The sequence below is a fragment of the Dermacentor variabilis genome, chromosome 3 (genome assembly GCF_050947875.1).
Source record: "Dermacentor variabilis isolate Ectoservices chromosome 3, ASM5094787v1, whole genome shotgun sequence".
Taxonomy (NCBI): Eukaryota; Metazoa; Arthropoda; class Arachnida; order Ixodida; family Ixodidae; genus Dermacentor; species Dermacentor variabilis.
This window is the reverse complement of record NC_134570.1, coordinates 217,537,372-217,558,260: the sequence shown is the minus strand read 5'-3', so window position 1 is coordinate 217,558,260 and position 20,889 is coordinate 217,537,372. Positions and strand designations below refer to the sequence as shown.

The 20,889-nt window shown below is 47.6% G+C and overlaps 1 protein-coding gene across 3 annotated transcripts in view; it reads right to left on the bottom strand.

Moving 5' to 3' along the window:
• Window positions 1–20,889, bottom strand: part of LOC142576640 (general transcription factor 3C polypeptide 3-like) — a 255,854-nt gene that overhangs the window by 203,642 nt on the left and 31,323 nt on the right. For all 3 annotated transcript variants that reach the window (XM_075686857.1, XM_075686856.1, XM_075686854.1), the window contains exons 5-6: window positions 20,244–20,296; window positions 11,136–11,438 (exon numbers count right to left, since the gene is read on the bottom strand). In XM_075686857.1, the coding sequence (XP_075542972.1) occupies window positions 11,136–11,438; window positions 20,244–20,296 (356 nt within the window). The remainder of the gene's footprint in view (window positions 1–11,135; window positions 11,439–20,243; window positions 20,297–20,889) is intronic.

Here is a 20,889-nt window from a genome sequence, read left to right as displayed (position 1 = left end):
CAATTAACGTGGTGGCAGTACGCATAACACCAAATGCAATACTCTGAAATTTTTTCCAGTGCTGTCCAGCGCGCCCTCAGGCGGTGTTAACCCTTTGACGGTTTTCGCCGTACACGTACGGCGGTGGTTTTCTGTCCCACAAGGTCTTTGCCGTACGGGTACGGTTTCGACCCTCCGTTTGAAATTTCGCGCCATAATGACGATGCATGCTCACTGGGAGGTGCTGCCACCTCTTAGGACTTACAAGAAGCGTTTGAAATTTGTGCTACCTTCTTGGGGAGATAAACAGAACTGATTTCTAGCTTCAGCGCATCGCGCAGACTGCGGCAACACCCCTTTTGCGGTTTTGGTTTCGCCGCGTGATCGCAACGGAGGCGTGCGAAACGTCATTTTTCTCTTTGTCGGCACTCTCTTGCAGATGTAGTGGAAGTTGATTTCTATCTTCATTGGCGCTGCTCTTAGCCTAACTGCTGCTCGCGAGGTATTCTCGCTCTCAGCGGCAGTGCGCTTTCGCGGTTTCGGTTCCACCGCGACGGAGGCGCGCGAAACGTGATTTTTATCTTTGTCGGCACGCTATCGCAGGGGCGGAGGAAGTTGATTTCTATCTTGATTGGCACTGCTCTTAGCTCGTTTATCACCACCGCTCATGAGGTATTCTCGCTCTCTGCGGCAGTGCGGAGACTCGTGTTTCAAGGAGTACCACACTCTGAAATACTATTGAACATTTTGCAGTTCTGAGTGATGCCGACACCAAAATACTGTTCCTAATTTTTTTTTTTACTATTTATTCCCGACTTTATACTTCTTGTACGTTCAAGATCCACAATAAAGTAATTTGACCACCTGGGAAACTTTTCTTCAAAATAATTCGACCCTCAAAGGGTTAATTAATGCATCTGCTTGTTTGTCCTACATAGGACCTCCTGCTGCCGAGAAGTATTTTGTATCACTTGCTTGTTAGCTAGCAACACAATGTTGTCCGCGTCAAACAAACCTGGAAGCTGCTGCTCTACTACTGTACCAGCCTGTTTGTATGAGAGACTAAACTCGATATTACTTTCCTTTAGCACCCTTTCCATGCTCACCATGTACATCAAAAACAGCAGTGGGGATAAAAACAGGCTTTCCTCAGTCCCTTGTTGATATCAACTTTCTCCTTGCTCCTCATCCTTTCCCACTCAACACAAACGGAATTTTCTACGTAAATCTCTCTCAAAAGCTGCAGACAATCGTCGCCTAAGCCGTTCTCTTCAAGAATATCCTACATAATGTTGCAGTCTACGTTGTCATACGACTTTGTAATGTTAAAAAAGCCGCATATAACAGTCTCCTCTCTACACTGGATGTTTCAATACACTAAGTAAGGACAAATAAGTTATCGTCCAGACGCCTACCGATTCTGAAGCCGTTCTGAAGCTCTCCCACTATGCCATTATTCTCTGCCCATGCTTGCATCTTTAATTTCTTCACCTGCATTGCTAACCTGTATATTACCGATGTAATGGTCAATGGTCTATACTGCCATGTGTGGTAGTGACGGTCAAGAACACAGTAGCAAAACTGTGAATGGTGAAACTAAAGGAGTACTGACACAAAAAAAATCCACGTGGTTTTTTCTGCTTTAATAAGCAGTTAATGACCCAATAATCACGGCACAAAACCTCATTTACTTCAGAGCGCGACATGTAATTATTTGAAGTCTTTTTTCTAGCGACCAGACGAAGTTTCGGTTCCAGAGAGCAACGAGACGGGACAAACGGGAGTATAAACAAAGTGGTCACGTGTTCGCAAAAAGCCATGACGTATGCTCTGACGCGCAGCCAGCATGCGCGACCAACTTGCTGAATATTGTCGTGCGACTGCCGCATCGGTCGGATGACCGCAGCCAATGACAGCGCCGGTAGCGGGAACGTCATGGCCACGTGGTAGACCCGGCGGGGTGGGGCTGGCGAGTGGGTGCCTCGCCGCTCCGATCATGTCTTTTTTCTCTCCCTGGTCGAAACGCGGGCCTCTGACGGCGGCACGCAAATGGGCTACAATTTGTTTCTGACACGAAATAACTTCTAGAATAAAGTGACCTCGAAAGAGTGCGAATTATAAAACGTTGTGCGAAATAGTAAATCGTTGGCGTGATTTCTACTCGGACGCGGTAAGTGCAGACGCGCCAGCAATCGTCTGTATACGAGGCGGCTCGCCTGACTGGCGTGTTTACTCATCGCTACTAACGGCACTGGGAAAACTAACCGTATTTTCACTTAAGAGAAACATAAATGTTCAGGCATTGATTGTGCTGACGAATTTAGGCGCTTTATTACGAGCTGCGGACGCATCGCAATTGGACCCTCGGCCCCGGATAGACGGCCGGCGAGCTAGGCCTACATCGTCTCCCAGCGATCGCAAGCTCGCTTGGCATGCTCGTTCGGTTCTGTCGGCGCCAATGAAATCAAATGTGCTGCAATTTAAGCGTGACATAACTGTGTACACGTTGTGTCGACTAACATAGGCGCTTCGTTATACGAGCTGCAAGCGATCGTGTCACAAGCGCAACCGGTGCCGGATTCGATGGCCCACCGAGCTATGCCTGCCGGCTCTTGGCCATTGGCGGCTGTCAACGGATCCGATACTGCTAACGCGGCCTTGCGGAAACACGTCTACAGTGCTCGCATAGACGTGTTTATATTGTCATCGTTTGTTTCAAACAAGATAGCTGTGCAAATACGGGTGCATGCTTTCACTTTCAGTTCGAAGTTACGCAGCATTCCGAACTTCCACGCAGGGGCGCCGGTTCTGGGCCGTCGCTCGCTCATTCGTACCATGCGTCCCGAATCGCCGCATGCGGCAAGTCGCACACGACGCGCCGTACTACAGATCGCACGCAAAATCGCGCCATGTGTCTCGCGCTTTAGACGTGGCCAATCACTTAGCGACTCAGATATTGCGGCCGGCGATGGCGAGGACGAACCTCAACAAAACCCTTGCATCGGCCACAATCAATGGTAAGACGCAACAAATCGGCGTTGAACGTTGTGGCAGCGCAGTCAAGCTGATAGTGTGGAAAATATCCCGATGGACACGACAAAAAACTGCAGTTGCAGCGACACGGAGAGCGTCCCACTACAAGCACAACAGCTAGAACAAGCAACAACAGAGGAGAAGAGCAAATGTAAGCCGCATGGCAGCCAACGAAAATTCGTGACGTAGCCACATGACGCAGCGTTTTCTTGGCTATTTACAATCCCAGTTGATGTCAATGTCGCGAGGTGCTCTGTTTTGCGTTTGGCTGCGCGCACGTATTTTAAAATTGATTTTAAATATGTTCTAAGCGATATTCGCCGCTGATATTTTATAGACGATGTGTGTGTGACCAACTAAATCAATCTCACATGTTATCTCGACTTCAAATTTTTGTGTCAGTGCTCCTCTAACTCTTTATTGGGCGAACCTGTGCCAAAAAAATAAACTGGCTGGACTCAAAGCACAATCATAGCGGTGAACACACTTGGCGATCGTCAAAAATCTGATCTGTGGGCCAAGCGCGTCAGCTTTTATACACGAGTCATCGAAGATTTCAGAATAATCACTGGCGCCCGTGTGTCTTGCAGAAAGTACAACACAATTGACATCGCCCATACAATCAGATTACGCAAGGTTTGGTGACAACAGACAACGGATGGAACCATCGATAACATTCGAGAAATTTCTTATACATGCAGGCATGTCCTGTGGTGAGCGATAATGTTTAACCTTTGTTAACCAGTGAAAAAGCGGTCACCCAAGAAAGATAAAAGTGTTGGTGTTGGCCGTCGCAAGGGTACGCGGAGGGGGCGTGCGACAGCAGGCTGGAGTTCTTCCGCGGCCAGGCTCCACGTCGTAGCCAAGGACCCGCCGATTTTCGACATGTGGCACACAGGCCTTGTACCGTCGTATGTGCCGCCATACATGCTGACCGTCGAAATCGCAGCATCACGCCCGAAGCCTTGACGGGCAGCTCTCCCAGGTCCAGGGTCAGGTACAGGTCAGCGTTCGCTTTGGTGGCAGGGAGGCAACCCTTCCACTTTACTTAACAATGGGGTCATCGCCGACGCTGCTGGGCCGAAATTGGATTCATGCACTGGGCGTTCGTCTGCCAGAGTACCAGGAAGCCAGCCTGCATGTGGTGAAAGACATCCCTAGTTTCCTGACCGAGTTCAAGTCCTTGTTCCAGCCAAGGGTGGGCACATTCGCTGGCACAATGCCTGGCATCTATGTACCTGAGGGAGCCCGGCCTCGTTTTTTCAAGCCTCGCCCATTGCCGTTCGCCCTGAAGTACAGGGTCATCCAGGAGCTGCAACAGTTACAGCAACAGGGCATCCTGGTGCCCATCAAGACGTCTGAATGGGCCGCTCCCATCGTACCAGTCCTCAAGCAAGACGGCAGTGTCAGGATCTGCGGGGATTTCAAGGTTACCATCAACCCTGCCGCTACTGTCGAGGAGTACCCACTGCCCCAGATAGATCTCTGGTCAGTGTTGTCCGGTGGACAGAAGTTTACCAAGCTCAACCTCAGAGATGCTTACCAGCAGCTGGTGCTCTAGGATGCCTCCTGGAAATATGTCACAATATCGACAACTTTGGGGCTCTCCCAGTACAAATGCTTACTTACCGTTTGGCATGGCCTCAGCCCCAGCCATATTTCAGAGGGAGATGGACAACCTCTTTAGGCGCATCAGGCTCGGGGCGGTGTACTCGGATGGCATTCTGGTTACTGGCAGCAATGACAGGGACCACCTGCAGAACCTGCACAACGTCCTGGCATGACTTCAGGACGCCGGTCTCAAGCTTCAGCTGGAAAAGTACATTTTCCTGGCCCCCAGTGTTGAGCACTTGGGAGATGTCATTTCTCAGGCTGGCCTAGCCACGGCTCCCTGCAAAGTTGATGTTGTGCTCAAGGCGCCTAAGCCACAGAACAAGGAGTTTCAGAGCTACCTCGGCCTCATCAACTTCTACAGGAGTTTCCTGCCGAATCTGTTGGAGCATCTACAGCCACTCCATCTTCTGTTTCGAGATGGTCAGCAATGGGTCTGGAAGAAGGAGCAGGACCAGGCTTTCCAGCGCAGTAAGGAGCTAATCACCAAGGCTCCAGTGCTAGTACACTTCAATCCTGCTAAACCTGTTGTCCTGACCATAGATGCGTCGCTGTACGGCGTGGCAGCCGTCCTGGCACACCGGGACAAAGATGGCCAGGAACGCCCTGTGTCATTTGCTTCTCGTCGGTTTAATGCTGCAGAGCAACACTACAGCCAACTGGACAAGGAAGGCCTGGCCCTCATGTTCAGTGTCGAACGCTTCCACCAGTATCTGTGGGGCCGGAAGTTCGAGGCGGTCACGGACAACAAGCCGCTGTTGGGGCTGCTGGGGCTTGACAAGGCAGTTCCCGTGCAGGCTTCACCTCAAGTGGTACGCTGAGCCTTGAGGCTGGCAGCTTACAGTTACCGGCTGGTTCACTGTCCGGGAAAGGACCTGGGACCTGCTGATGCCCTGAGTCTCCTGCCCCTGCCAGAGGTGCCCGATGCTGTTCCAGAACCTGCTGAAGTGTTCATGCTGAAGCAGGCGTACCTGGAGGTGCTCTTCAGATCTGTGGTATCACAAGCGACCAGCCGGGACCCAGTCGTGTCTCAGGTGGTCAAGGTGGTAATTCCCATGGGGAGAAATTGGTTCAGCAGGCCTATAGCCACAAAGCCGCTGAGCTGAGCTTGCAGCAGGGCTGCTTACTGTGCGGTTCCAGGGTGGTGATCCCACAAAGTCTCCAGTCCTGGGTCCTGCAGTTGCTGCACGCTGGTCATCCTGGCGTGGCCTGTACGCTGACCTGACCTGACCGTGGCCTGTACGCTGGCCGACTGCTGACCTGCACCTGACCCTGGACCTGGGAGAGCTGCCCGGAGTAGCTGCCCAGCATTATGCCCGAAGCCTCAACGGACACACCGGGAAAAGTACGCTTGAAGAGTTTCCCGGCCATTACTGACACGCTGGCCCGTCTCCAGTTCCATGGAAATTGGCTGCCCGCAGATTTCGACGGTCAGCATGTACAGCGGCACAGATGCCGGTACAAGGCCTGTGCGCCATATGTCGAAAATCGGCGGGTCCTTGGCCACGACTTGAAGCCTGGCCGCAGAAGAACTCGAGCCTGCTGCCGCACGCCCCCTCCGCGTACCCTTGCGACAGCTACCCTGGCCGCTGGCTTGTGTGGTACCTGGGCTTGAACCAAGCTGCTGCTGCTGTTTGACCTCCCCCTTCGGCATACCGCTGCCAGGTGCCCAGTTTCCCTGCACGTGAAGCATTGTGCTTGAGAGTACTGGCACTGTGAGGGGGAGTGGGCACCACCGCAGCGACCGCAAGTACTGCCCTTTGTCACCAACTTGTTGACTGCCGCTTCCGCTGACAATCGGCCAGTCGCACGGGCAATCTCGCCGGCAGCTTCCATTGCCAGCAGTGCCTTAACGGTGTCCTCCAGCGAGGGGTCGGGAGGCTCCAGGAGTCCCGTCTGCGTGGCGGGGTGGTTGATAACACAGACTAAACGGTCCTGGAGCAGCGATTCCAGTTGATCCCCGAAAACGCAGGCACTCAATAACCCTCGTAGCGCAGCAACGAACTGCCTGACCGAGGGTCTCTCCTTGCCGGCGGCTCCGGTTGTTGAAGCGGAAACGCTCCATTGGTGTGGACGGTGCTGGGTTAAAATGCAAGCGCAGTATGGCGAGCAGCTCACCGAGCACCTTAACATACGGTGTGGCTGGCTTGAAAAGGTCGAGCAGGAGGCTGAAGACGCGGGTCCTGCAGCTGGCCAGGAAAATGTCCCGCTGTTTGGCCTTGTAGGTGTCGTTTGCTCGGAAGAACATGTGGACTTGCTCCTCGTAAATTGGCCAGGCGGACCCATCTCCCTCGAACGGCTCGAGCCTTCCGTACAGTGGCATGGCAGCAGCAACGAGGGGCAGTGTTTCGCCGCTCGTGCCAGCGTGGGTCAATCCATGGGTACTCGTCGCCAGTGTCACAATCCGCCTGGGTTCATGAACGAGGGAGGGCTAGAGGCACCCTCCATTAGACAGACACTCCGCAGCGTGGTGGTGACGAACGATGACTGACCGCCGAGCAGCTGTGCTCGTTGGTGTTTATTGGGTGCGGTGACCAATGTTCCCTACCAAGCCTGGAAGGCAACCAAGTCTGGCGGGCCAACGAAGATTATGCCGGAGGGGCTGCCACATGCTTGTTACAATTACGGTAACAACACACCGCATGCCGATACTTAGCCACCATACTGACATGACATAGGCCAAAATGGCGACGTCGCTCATGCACTTCAACTGGCTACTGCCGCAGCGAGTAGCGGCTTTAATACTGACTTTTCTAGATGGCGCTAGCCATGCACCGTATTTATCATTTTCACTGACAAACTGACATGTCCCTTTTTTTTTAAAATCCTCGAATCTAGGTCGACCATAGAGCTTGGTATATGATTATTTGAAAAAACTGCCGGCCAAGATTTGAATAAGTACAGTACAGTAAAACCTCATTAATTAGAAGTCATTGGGACCGCAAAAAATCTTCGAATTAAGCGGGTTTTCGAATTAACCGAACACACAAAAAAACTCAGGCAAAAAATTTCGCTGCAGGAATGCGCTACCTTTGTTCAGCGATCTTTGGATTATTAAAGTAATCAGAGATGCTAGTTTGCCATGTCCTGTAGTTCGAGGCTCCAAGGGTCATGTTTTCTAGTTGGCTAACTACATGCAGCATTTGAAAATTTGCACTGGGGCACTCAACAAAACTGCGGATAACGTTCAGCAATCGGATAACTTCCTCGAGAGCGGGTGCTCAGGAGGGCTCGTTAGCGTCGTCGTCGTCGCTGTCATCGCACATGGTCGCATCAGCGGTAGCTTACCTCTCCAAGTCTGAGTAGCATATTTGTTGATCATTTTCAATGTTAGATACTCGGCGAAGCCGCCTGCACCGGATTCGCTATCCTCTGCATGAGTGAATTGATGCGGTCGGAATACTCGGTTCCTTCTTCCTCAAATGCACATGAATAGTCAGCATCAGCATCGACAGCGCTTTCCCTAGAGAAGCCAGCGTGTTCAAATCACCGCATGATCAAAATGGATTCCACTTGTTTCCATGCATACACATAAGACAAATGGCCTCAAGGAGGTCGATGGAGTATTCCTTGCCGTTGTCGTAGCAAAGGAGCATGTGCTTGAGCAGGTGGTGGCGGTAAATCTTCCTCGTGTGGTGAATGACGCCTTGGTCCACTGGCTGCGAGATTGACGTGGTGTTCATAGGTGGAAATACCATCCCGATAGCTTTCAGGTGTAAGATGTCACCCTGCGCCGGGCAATTGACAACGAATGGTACATTCCTGCCTGTGGCCACGAACTTGCGATCAAGGTGCCGAACATAATGTTCAAATATTGCGCCTGTGACCCAGGCTTTCTCATCGTGCCAGTAGATAAGCTCATCCCTTGGCGGCAGCCATGCATTTTAAGGTAGCGAGGCTTCCCACTCTTTCCAACTACAAGTAACGGCAGCTTGTGTTTACCGCACATGTTCGCGCCGAACAGAACGGTAATTCTTTCCTTGCCTTGCTTTCGACCCTTGACCGCGGTGTCCTTCACTGCGAACGTTTTTGTGGGAAGCATCTTGAAAAAAGGGCTGCCTCGTCAAGGTCGTACACATCGTCTGCACCGTACTCGCTAAGCAACGGAGCCAACGTGTGTATTTTCCAGCTGTCGACAACGCTCTCATCTGCGCTGCCGCTCTCGCCACAGACGGCTACGAAGGTCAAATTATTGCGCTCTTTAAAACGGGTGAACCCTCCACTGCTACACTTGAGCTCTTTGTGCCCAAGTTGTAGAGCCAAGTCGTTGGCCTTCTCCCACAGTATCGTCACATTGATGGGAAAAGGTGGGCTGCATTTGCTTTCTGCAGCTAGCAATGTAAAGCTGATTCCACATCTTGGTACGTGGGAGCTTGTACTCATGACCGCCTCGAAGAATATGTCTTGCTGTAGGCCTCCAGTACCTTCGACTTGTTCTTCAATATTGTGGACAACGACGAGAGGGGCACGCTGTGCCTTTCAGCCAACTTGGTTTTGAAACACATGTTCTTACCCCCTTCTTGGATCAAGCAGAACTTCTGCTGCAGCATTAAAGTCTTATACTTTGACGTCTTCGCTCAGGCACTTCTGCACAGTAAAAAAAAAAAAAAAAAAAGACCACCACACTAACTGCAACACCCCTAACCACCGCAGACCAGCATTGTACGCTCACACGTCGCCGCAGGCGCGGAGAGAGAATGGCCGAACGACAGCCAGTGGCAGCGGCACGGAACATGTGCTGATGCTGCAACCATTGCGACTGCGAGGAGCTTGTGGAGTGGGGGAATGAGAGCACGTGACAAAAACCGGTATGCCCGCTGCATTGCAGTGAAGACCGTCTTCTCCTCTCCAGGTGCGCATTTCGACGGTGCGCGGGGCGTACCTTGGACTGATTTTTGTGCTAGCAGTACTACGGGTCAAGTGCTTCGTCTATAAATAATCGAAATTACTATGTGGCGTCACCTCGCGGCTCCAAATGGCCGTCGTTTCGACGGGTTTGCGGTGAAATAGGGATTGGGAATTGCCGCATAGCACCCGAAATCTTTGAACTAATTGGGTTGGCCTAGGCCGCCGGTTCGAATCATCCAGTCAAATTTACATTGTAAAACACAGGACCGCAGAAAAGCTTTTAATTATCCAGGATTTCGAATTAACCCAGCTTGAATTAACGAGGTTTTACTTCATATCAAGAATTCTGTTATATTGAAGTCCGTTATATCAAGGTTTAACTGTATAATGAAGTGTTTAATACGATTTCAACATAGCAATATTTCAGTGCGACAGTTCATTTCGGAAATGTATTTTAGCCCCTTCCATGTATGAAAAATTCATCAGTGACTGTACTTATTAGCATGACAAATAGAATTTCCATGTAGAGAACTTTCGATATAACGAAGCAAATTGCAGATTTTAGTGACTTCATTATACAGAGGTTTACCTGTAGTTGCCAGAGATGACCACAAAGCTTTGCCAAACCAATACTACACTATTTGGGCTACCTGGCAACAACACATATGCAAAAATGGTGCAACCATCCTGCTATTGGCATACAACCTGGTGGGGTTGCACGAGAGCACCTGTAGTGAATGAGCAAGCCATGCCAAACTGAGAAGCAGAGGCCCAAAGGGTTGCCTGTGGATGCAAAGTATAGTCGACACAATACAATATGGGCCAACTGCTTCCAAAACCTTTGTGGCCTCAAATGCAGCTTTTTCATCACGTTGTGGGCTGTTCTCCACAATATCTTTCCATCTGATTTTCAGATTTTGATCATTTTTGCTTTATTTGAAAGCTTATACATTAGTTGGTGCAGAAAAGCCAATAAATCTTAATTTTTCAAAACACAACTGTATGTTAACTAACAGTTAAATTTGTCAACATGTTGAGATTTCCCACAGGCGTCCTTCATAAAGTCAGAACTTTTCTATGGGTAAAGCTAAAACTACAATAACGTTTTGTTTTTTTTTGAAGGCCATGGCCCTGCTAGAATGCAATGATACCAAATTTGTACCAACTTTTTGTGAGATAGCTATAAACAATTTGGGCAAAATGTAAAGCTATAGAACATTCATAATCTTAAAATCTATGCGAGCGCAGCAAAAAACTGACTGCATATTTGCTTTCTGCACACAAAAAATACATTATGGGTGAAAGTTTCAGCTAGAAATATCGAAAAAAGAATTCCAGACCAGTGTCTGCCGAAACTTTGATTTATTTGTGATTAACTATTGGTATATTGTTTTGATTTATTCCCCGTGCATTGCTCTGCATGCACAGTCATGCGAACCTTGCTCAAGAAAATTCATAAGTTGCAAGTAAGAGCTGTCGTTTCTGTGTCTTCCATGAACCAACTGGCAATGCCTATCAATCTCGCTTGTGCAAATATGTTAAGTTTAACATGTCGATTTCAGATTTTTCTCATACAGCTCTTTGTGTGGCCTCGAAGAGTACAGTGTGTCCTCAAGCCCCCAGCCAAGTCTTTGGGGGACGCAAGAGACAATAGTGACACCTGCCTGGACGTAGCAAGCGATGGCCTGGTGCACGTCACCCTGCTCGAGCGAGAGCTCGCCCAGCCGGCTCCACTCATCAGCATCCTGGGGGCTCAGGTAGGCTCCGATGAGCGAGAACTGCAACGCCCGCTGCGGCTCCCCCAGCGCTTCGTAGATCATGCCCAGCGTCTGGAAGGGCTCAGCCGCCCGCGGAGCCAGGCGCACCACCTCCATGCACATTTTGACTGCATCGTGGTAGCTTCCCCGTGCAAAGCACAGGTTGGCCTGACCTACCAGGCCCTGCAGGTCTCGTGGAAGGCGGCTCCCCTGCACGCACCACGTGGTGTCGTCAATGTGAACGGGGTACTTTCGCTTATTCGATGCGGGCGCGACTGACCAAATTGGTCAAGTTAACTGATTCATTTGGCAGTATTTGCCCTAATCCTAACATCATCAAATGTTCCCCCACTTCTTATGGGTTCAAAGCGGAAGACTAACATAAAAAATGACACAACTGTTAAAGTACAAATCAAACTTTATTTTTTTAGCAATAATATATCATGCCTCCAATGCTGGCAATAAGAAAGGGACTAAACCAGCAAATTTTACTTTCACGGAATGCAACTTGTTCACACTCAATGTCTGTCTTCATTACTATCAGAGAGCACTTTATTGCTGTCTATGAAGGAACACAACAAGTTGTCCTCCATATGGTATATAATGTGTTGGATATTATGCATTTATGAAACAGCTCGGGAACAATTGGAAACTGGATGGTGGCCCGCATCTAGTCACTAGGCTTCCTGTGATAATTCTCCGGAATGCCAAGAACACGTGACGTGACTTGCTGCCACAAGCTCAACATGTAGAATAACTGATCCTTTGGATGCATCCTAATCAGCTGTTATCGTCATGCCATGCAAGAACTCATTCTGTCAGCCACAGTCAGCGTCCACGGTTGGCACTACTTGTGGCAATGGCAATGCCCAGGGTGAGTCAGGCTGCCGCAGGCACAACAAATGCAGCTTTGCTTTTGTATCAGACTGTCCCAAGCAAATTTAGGAGAAGTGGAAAGAAAGGCACGCCGTTAGAACTGGGTAAATATTGCACGAATTCATCGTGAACTACTGTTTCCACTTCGAAATCTTCGTAAGTGAGGTTAAAAATATGGGCGTTTTCGAAGGGACATGCGTGAGCAACACATTCCCTAAGAGCCACTAAAATGGATGCTGCCCTTATTGGAGTCGCCGCTGCACTAACCAGTGGGGTCGGCCATACATGATGGCCAGCCAAGTTTGAATTATCTGGCGAAGGATAATTTCAGGAGTGAAATAGGGAAAGTTTGGACCCATAGAAATGTATGGGCACCAGCTGGGACTTACAGTCGGGATCAGATTAACAGGGAAATCAAAGTATCCGGAGCCAAATTAACGCAAGTCTACTGTATTACCTACTGTTCCATATGCTTTACTTTGCATTGTTCCTTTCGTTTCAGCACACCCTACCTTATGTGCATCGATTGCACAATGCCTTTCATTGCGTTTTGAAGCTCAACAATATAACTGGTCACAGTGAGCTTGATATTTCCAGCTACTGTTCTGATCATTTGAATAAGAGGACACAGTATATTTCATTCCGACTCACTTTGTCTTTATTGTTTCCGCATCTTTCCTTGATACTTGCCTCTCTATTTCATTTGCATACTCATTAAAACTGGCTGTTTGTGTTTTCTGTCACCTTGAGTCATCAAAAACATTGTGCTACATTGTGTATGCATTCACTCACACTGAAAGGTCAATCCAAACAAGAGTGGCACAGCAATGCTTGAGTCATTAAAAATGTTACAATTCCCAGATTATCTCAGACCTGAATGTACGTACGGTGGTAACTGCAAGTTTGAAAGAATGCAGCTTTTCCAGTGATGGAACACTCACTTGACCTTCTGGCATAGACAGAGGCAAAAAGCTGATTTGCCACAGAGACAAGCACTCTTGGCACAGTGCCCAACGTAAACCTAACTTGCATTGTCAATAAACATAGTGGAGCTGGTTAATGAGAGCCATTTGGGATAAACGTAACCAAGCTAGTTTCATTAATACAATGGCTCCGAGTGTGTACATATTGTCATGTGGTAGTGATTGTCAAGAACGCAGTAGCAAAACTGTGAATGGCGAAACTAACTCATTATTCGGCAAACCTGTACCCAGAAAAACAGGCTACACTCAAAGCATGACGATAACGGTGAACAAAGTTGGTGATCGTCGAAAATCTGATCTGCTGGTCAAGTGCTTTGGTTTTTATACACAAGGAATCGAATGTTCCAGAATAATTGCTGGTACCCGCGTGTCTTTCAGAAAGTTCTACACCATTCACATTGCACATACATGCAATCAGATTGCACAAGGTTTGGTGACAACAGGCAGCAGATAGAACCGTCAATAACATTAAGGAAACTTCAGATACATGCCGGCGCATCCTGCGCTGAGCGATAACATTTGTTAGACAGTGAAACGCAGTCACCCAATAAAGATAAACAAGCACGTGTCAATATCATGGTATAAAGCCATTTCTACTTACAACAGGCTTAGAGTGAGTTAGGATTGACAACAAGCCTGCAATCTTCTTTCCACACTTTAGTTCCACGACTCCCTCTGTTCATGGTGCACACCACACCACACTCCCACCTCGTAGTCTGTCTAGCAACTACTGTCTCATGTTAACCTTTTCGGAGTCAATTTTTTTCTCCATATGCGAACTCCCAGGGTCGATTCTTTGTAATGCAGATTCCAATTCTTCTTAGGGACCTATTTCGAAAAACATTTACCGTAATTTTTTTATGGTGACCGTAAAGTGAGAAAGAAATATGTTGCATTGGTATATATGTACTCTTCATTCCTGAATAACAACAATAAAAAAGGAAATAAACTTATAAGAATTAAACATTTCATGCGTTGTAATACACACAATTCAAGGCTTTGAAAATGCGCACATGAGAATATTTCGCAAGTCTCAAATGTTCCTCCTCTTACACTAATGTGTACATCCATAACGTAATCGAAGTGCGTAGGTGCGCGCACTAAGGAAAACTGTGTAGTTGTTTGCCCGTCAAAAAAGTAAAGTGTGTGAAAAACTTCTGCTAATCTTCATCTTATCGCCAACCAGAGGCAATTAGTTTTTGTAAGTATGCAAAAAGAAGAAAAGGAACGGAAACACATGCACGGCAGCATCCTTCCCACGCGCACCCCTGTAAGCACTGAACGAGCTAGAAACAAGCGGTTGCCCGAGATAGCCATCAGTTTTGCAAGCGCAAGAAGCTGAAACTGCCCGCGGAACAAAACCTCAACCGCCACCCGCCTGTGCACCAATGCGCGAGCGGTAGAATATAGACGCGCCGTAGCAAACTAGCTATAAAACAAACCATGCAACGGAAACTGAGAAAGGGAGGTACGCGGAAAAAATTCCCTGTATTCCCACATAGTGACAGCACATCACAGAAATGAAAAAGTTTGGAAATTGCCGTGCTTTTTAAACGAACAGACGGCACCATAAATATACGACATCAACCATGTTGGACTTGTTCGCGGCGCCATATATTTACATCATTGACCCTGAAAGGGTTATTAAAGTTGGGCGTGAAGACGCGAAGAAGACAACACAAACACCATCCGTCTCCCTTTTTTTGTGTCCGTGTCTACATGCCTCATTTATTCATACACGAATCCCTATCAACTAACTCAACTTTCTGTCTACCTCTCCAGTCCTTTGCGCAACACTTGCGCCACTTCTCGGTGGTCCCCTGAACTATTTAGAGGTCTGCCAGCACCGCTACCCCGTCCTCACAAAGAACGAGGGCATGTCAACAAAAGCGCACCCTAGGATGTACCACAATAACAGTGAAGGCATCCACATGTAATTCTAACGTGCGCAGTGACCCCTGCACAACTGTGCCATGAAACATGAAAAAGCTGTTTAAACTACAATTTGCATGATCAAAATCTGCTCTCCCAATCGTGCAGTCTTCCACAAAAGGTATTGAACAACAAGCAAATTATGTGTCAGTGACTAAGTATTGAAGCGGTATGAGCCTTCGAATAGAAGATGAAAAAGCGCGGGGACCAGGGGGACAGAGGAAGAGAAGAGAGAAGTGAGAAATAAATGTAGACAAGATGGACGCCAGTTCCACAGCAATCCTTTACGTCTACTGTGTCCGTTAACTAGGAATGCTACAATATTTTGGCGCAGCCGGCAACTGACTCCAACATGTGGGTGACATTTTTCCTCGAGGAGACCTCCGCAGAGAAGATCATCTTTTCGAGATACCAAGCTTAAGATGAACCAGCGGTGGAACTACCTTGCGAACGCAACTCGGCAGAACTCGTGAACCTAGTTTTAGAGAAGGCTTCCATAGACATTGTTGAACTACGTCGGAAGGGTGCGGTGAAAGTGAACTTGCGTCTGGAGATCTTCGACGAATTAGTTCTTCAACTGGTGTGTCGAAAGGACTCTGGATCACTGTCTTCGACAGAAAAGGTGAGCCTCATTTTGAAAGCTCTTCAGCTACAACAAGAACAGATGGCGCAACAAAACTAACTGGTGATGTCACTTATAAGCTCTCTAAACGCTGAGAAGCCGGCAACTAATTTTGTAGAACCCGATGCGTTCGACGGCATGTCTTCAAGCCCAGAAAGCTGGCTTGAATTCTATGAAAAAGCCGCTGGGAAGAACAAATGGCACTCTAATGAGGACAAGATTACCAACATGCGTAGTTATTTAAGAGGTGTTGCACGGAAGTGGTACGATCTGCACATTATTAAAGATGTTGGCAACTCTTGGAACCAGTGGAAGGAACAATTCTTGACGACATTCCGAAGCAACCCAGTGCAAAGATGGGAGGCCACGCTTAATTTCAAATTCAAGCAGGGCTCCCCCGTGGAGTATTTCTTTGAAAAACGCCACCTTTTAAAGCTGGCCGAACCTATGCTTCCTCCTTCTGCCATAGTAGCACTAATAATGCACCGATTGCCCGCGGAAGTCCTGAAGCTAGTGCAAGCATGATCACCTAAAACTATAGATGGGCTCCTGGAGTGCCTTCACGACATACCATCTACTTCAGAAGAAAATATAACAGCTGGCTCAAGCAGTCGCTTCAGACGGACCGGCGCGGATTGGTCAAGCTGCAATCCGCGAGAACCGAGCCGCCTTGCAGGCAGTACAGAGAACTTGGGTTGGCGTGCTCCCAGAGGTCGAGTGAATAACGTCGACAACGACCCTGTCCCCCTACATTCAGATGCTCAAGAGTCTCCGATGACAAAAAAACTAATAAACAAGGGTGATCAGTCCGACCCGATGACCACAACTGAGACTGTTTATTTAACTTGCTCTAGCCTACTTCACATTCCTGTCAAAGTGGGAAATAGACATATGATGGCCTTGGTTGACAGCGGTGCTTCTGGGTATATAATAAATGCCAAGCTGGTAGACTCAAGTCACCTGCATAGTGGAAGAGTACTACGGGTGCAAGGGTACGATGGAAAAGTGACAATGCATAATCAGTGGGCCTCAGTAAACATAGAGTTCCAAGGTCATGAAATAGAAAGTGAAGTACTGGTGATAACGGGGGTGACGTACGACTTTCTGCTATCCAGACCAGATATAAAGAAACTAAAAATCAACATATACTGGGACGATGCAGTTTTAGTGGAAGCACTATCAAGGGAAGAGGCACAGCAAGATAGAAAAGATAACCTGCGAACTGTCAAGTGCGCGGAGGATATTGCAACGACCTACCCTGAACTGGTATGCATAGGAAGCTATCCACAAGCGATGAAGTCACACAAGGTGCCTTTCGAACTAACTGACAAGACCGTCATCCGAAAATCACCTTATAACATGTCAAGAGAAAGCAAGATATGGTTGAAGAAGGAATTGCAGGAGATGCTAGACGCCGATATAATCCGGCCTTCGGTGTCACCCTTCGCTTCTCCCATAACTATTGCGCCAAAGGAAGATGGAACTTTCAGACTGTGCACAGATTACAGGGTTCTCAATCGCCAGACAGAACTTATACCATTTCCCATGCCGAAGATAGACACGATTATACACGAGACAGGTGGTTGCCGGAGTTTTTCACGCATTGACTTGTGCAAAGGTTTCTGGCAGATCCTGCTAACCGAAGAAACAAAAATGTACACTGCTTTTATGACGCCCTTCGATCTGTACGAGTATAACCGGCTTCCTTTCGGCTGGAAAAACTAGCCAGCATGGTTCCAGAAGATTATGAACGAAGTCCTGAAGCCTTTCCTAGGTGTATTTTGTAACGTGTACATAGACGATATTATCGTCTTCTCCAAAACAGAAGCTGAACATCAGGGACACCTTTCTCAGGTATTAAATGCCTTGAGCTTGGCACAACTCAAGGTTAATTTTAAGAAAAGTGCATTCTTTCAAAGAAAAGTTGTGTTTCTTGGAAGAGTATTTGATGGGACTACCAAAAGCACGAAACAAGAGTCCGTCGAAAGAATATCCCAACTGGTGAAACCATATGACGTCCACTCATTGCGTGTGTTTTTAGGATTACCAGGACATTTCAGACCTTTCATAAAAGACTTTGCTATAAAAGCAAGATGCCTCATGCGCCTAACGCAGAAAGAAGTTTCATTTTAGTGGGATGAGGAATGTGAGAGAGTCTACCGTGATCTGGTGCACAGAATCTCTGCTGACCCAATTCTACGCATACCAGATTTCACTTTACCCTTTGAACTGAATACCGACGCCTCACATTATGGAACAGGTGCAGTCTTGTACCAGAAATGCCCAGAAACATCCGGCCGAGAGAAGCGACATGTAGTAGGCTACTACAGCTACACCCTCAAGTCACCTGAAGTCAACTACACCACTACTGAAAAGGAAGCTCTTGCTGTCCTTAAAGCAATTCAGTACTTTCGTACCTAGAAGGTGCGAAGTTTACTTTGTTCACGGATCACCAGGCACTCACTCATCCCTTGAAAATGACCCAGCCTAAGGGACGTATCGCCAGATGGGTGAACTACTTGCAGCAGTTTGATTTCACCATCTCCCACAGACCTGGACCCCTTTTGACTGATGCAGATGCATTGTCTAGACTGATGATACAGGCCAACAAAAAACAATCGGAAGGAATGAGTGAAGTAAAATTATGGGAAAGCACTGAACAATTAATTTTTATGGCAGGTCGCTATCAAGTCCCGCCAACGCTGGTTCCCAGGGTGCTTTATTTGTACCACGATAGCCCAGAATCTGGAGGACACGACGGATTTTGGTGCACCTACAACAAACTAGCCAAGAGATTTACGTGGCCTCACATGAAAGAAGACGTCAATCAATACGTTCGTTCATGCCACATTTGTCAAGTCAACAAAGTGAAATATAAGCAGCCTACGGACGCCATGATAATACCTTCCCACTAGAACGTGTCTTTTGAAGTTATACACCTGGATTTTGCCGAGCTAAATAGGAAATGACAAGGAGTCCGAAAAACGCAAGCTTTTCTTCTGGCCATAGATGAGTGCACCAGGATGGTCGCGGTACGGGCAGGAAAAGAAGATGCGAATAGTGTCATCGCCCTCCTCTAACGGGATATGTTTAGGACAACCAGGAAGATCGTATGTGACAATGGTCCAGCGTTCAAGAGTAAAAAACTAGCAAGATGGGCTCGAGACCACAATATATCAATCAAATTCTGTGTGCCATACCATCCCGCCGCGAATGGGCTTGCAGAGCGTGCTATATGAGATGTGAAACAATACATCAGGATGTACGATAGTTTCCCTGGTGGATGGAAATGCTCTTTAGAAGCAGCTGTAAGACATCACAATCGCTCCTACACCAGTGGCTTGGGATGCAGCCCGCATTTCGCTTCTTCAGGAGGGACCCCTATTCTTCAGGCGGACTGTGAACTGGGGCTGTTAGAAAATCTCAAGATCGTCGAGGACAGGAAACAAAAATCACAGGAGGAGAGGTACCATAAACGAATGCAAAAAAATTTTGACAAGAGACATTGCTCAGATATCCTAGACATTCAAGTCACCGACCTCATTCTAGTCAGGAAAGGAGTAAGAGAATCTAGTGCCAAATTTATGGTCCTTACTCTGTGACAAAGACAGCCACTCAGAAAGGAATATTGAAGACTGTGTTGTACATTGGTGAACGGGGCTCAGTTGAATGTGCTTCGATTGGAAACGTTTTCAAGTATTACCCAGGAGGGGTTAGCAAAAGAAACCTGGAAGGGTGAAGCGGTATGAGCCTTCGAATAGAAGATGAAGAAGCGCGGGGACCGGGGGGGACAGAGGAAGAGAAGTGAGAAATAAATGTAGACGAGATGGACGCCAGTTCCACAGCAATGCTTTACGTCTACTGTGTCCTTTAACTAGGAACGCTACAAGTACGTGTGTTATAAGATAGTTTGAGAGTGGCACCGTCAAAAACATTCAAATGGACCCAATCCCCGCCTTCTTTTTCAGCCAACATCCTTTTTGAGCTAGCTTAGTACCACGCTAGCATGAGAAGTACCGAACTGCATAAACAACAAGAACGCACTGAAATGTCTGCTGGAGAGAGACACAATCACGTTGACTATATTCGTAGCTATGGCTGTGCCATTGACTTCCACGAGGATAATGGCATGCTTTTGTCTTGTTTTAGCCACAAGGCAGCATCTATGGAATGAGGGTTTCGTTCTTATGCTTCATTTGGCGCTAAAAAGGCCTCTTGGGGCAAAGTGGCGCATCAGTGCATTTTGGCCCTGTCTAGAATCACTCCGAAAGCTCCCGAGTTCCCAAGAAATACTTGTTGCGCCATCAGCTCTCACTGGCCCCGTCTGTGTTGTCAGACAGTGCTTGTCCTGCCTTTCTGTGCCGTCTTTTACTTTGCATTGGCATCACGAGTAAGTTCCCACACATCCAGTTTGGCACACCTGTACAGTTCTGCTCAAGGTTGCCTTGAACCAAATACAACTGCCACCGGCAAGACAGGTGGGACTGATCTGTTACAAGGAGTGCTTTCAACTGACATGAAAATGTTACCTATATTTCCATCATACTGTGGGAGGTTGCGTTCTGGACTCTGTAACATAGTAAAAGTGGTGAGAGGACCTACCCTGCCTTTCCGATGGCTTGGCCTAAGGAAGGCATCGTCAAGTTCTTCATCAGCTGCACAAATGATCAAGGTCAAAGTCAACTATGGTTTGTGGATACCACCTATGAGCACATAATTTGTTTTCCAGTATTTCTACAAAAAAAGTGAAGGGGCTTCACAGGGTCTTTTAGGACACTGTATAGCCTAAGAAGCACCAACAGGGCAGTAATACCAAGCTGTAAGAAAAAAAAAAGTAAATAAGAAAAGTAGCTGTATGTAGGTGCATAAGTATTAGTATAATAAATACTGAAAACTTACTGAAACATACAAGTAAAGTTAACAAACCAGGATTGGTCGATTTAGATGGCTATTTTTTTATTCGAAGCATGTGGCATGTGTATTGTATCCTCTATTGTCTGTACTTCATGCAGTATTGGGTATTATTCAGTGGTCACGACTTCGTTTGTCAAACAGGACAATTGTTTCTTTTAAGGTTTTCAGGTCCTTTATGTGCGTGTCGCTGTTTTTTACACTCACTTCATTCAGAAGAGATGGGCAGCTTCAGTAGTTCAAAAACAGAATTCACATCATACTCAATGCTAGAAAACAGTGCAAGTCACTTTCTTCCGTAACGTATGGATTTCCTTTATGTGGGTATTGCAGAAAG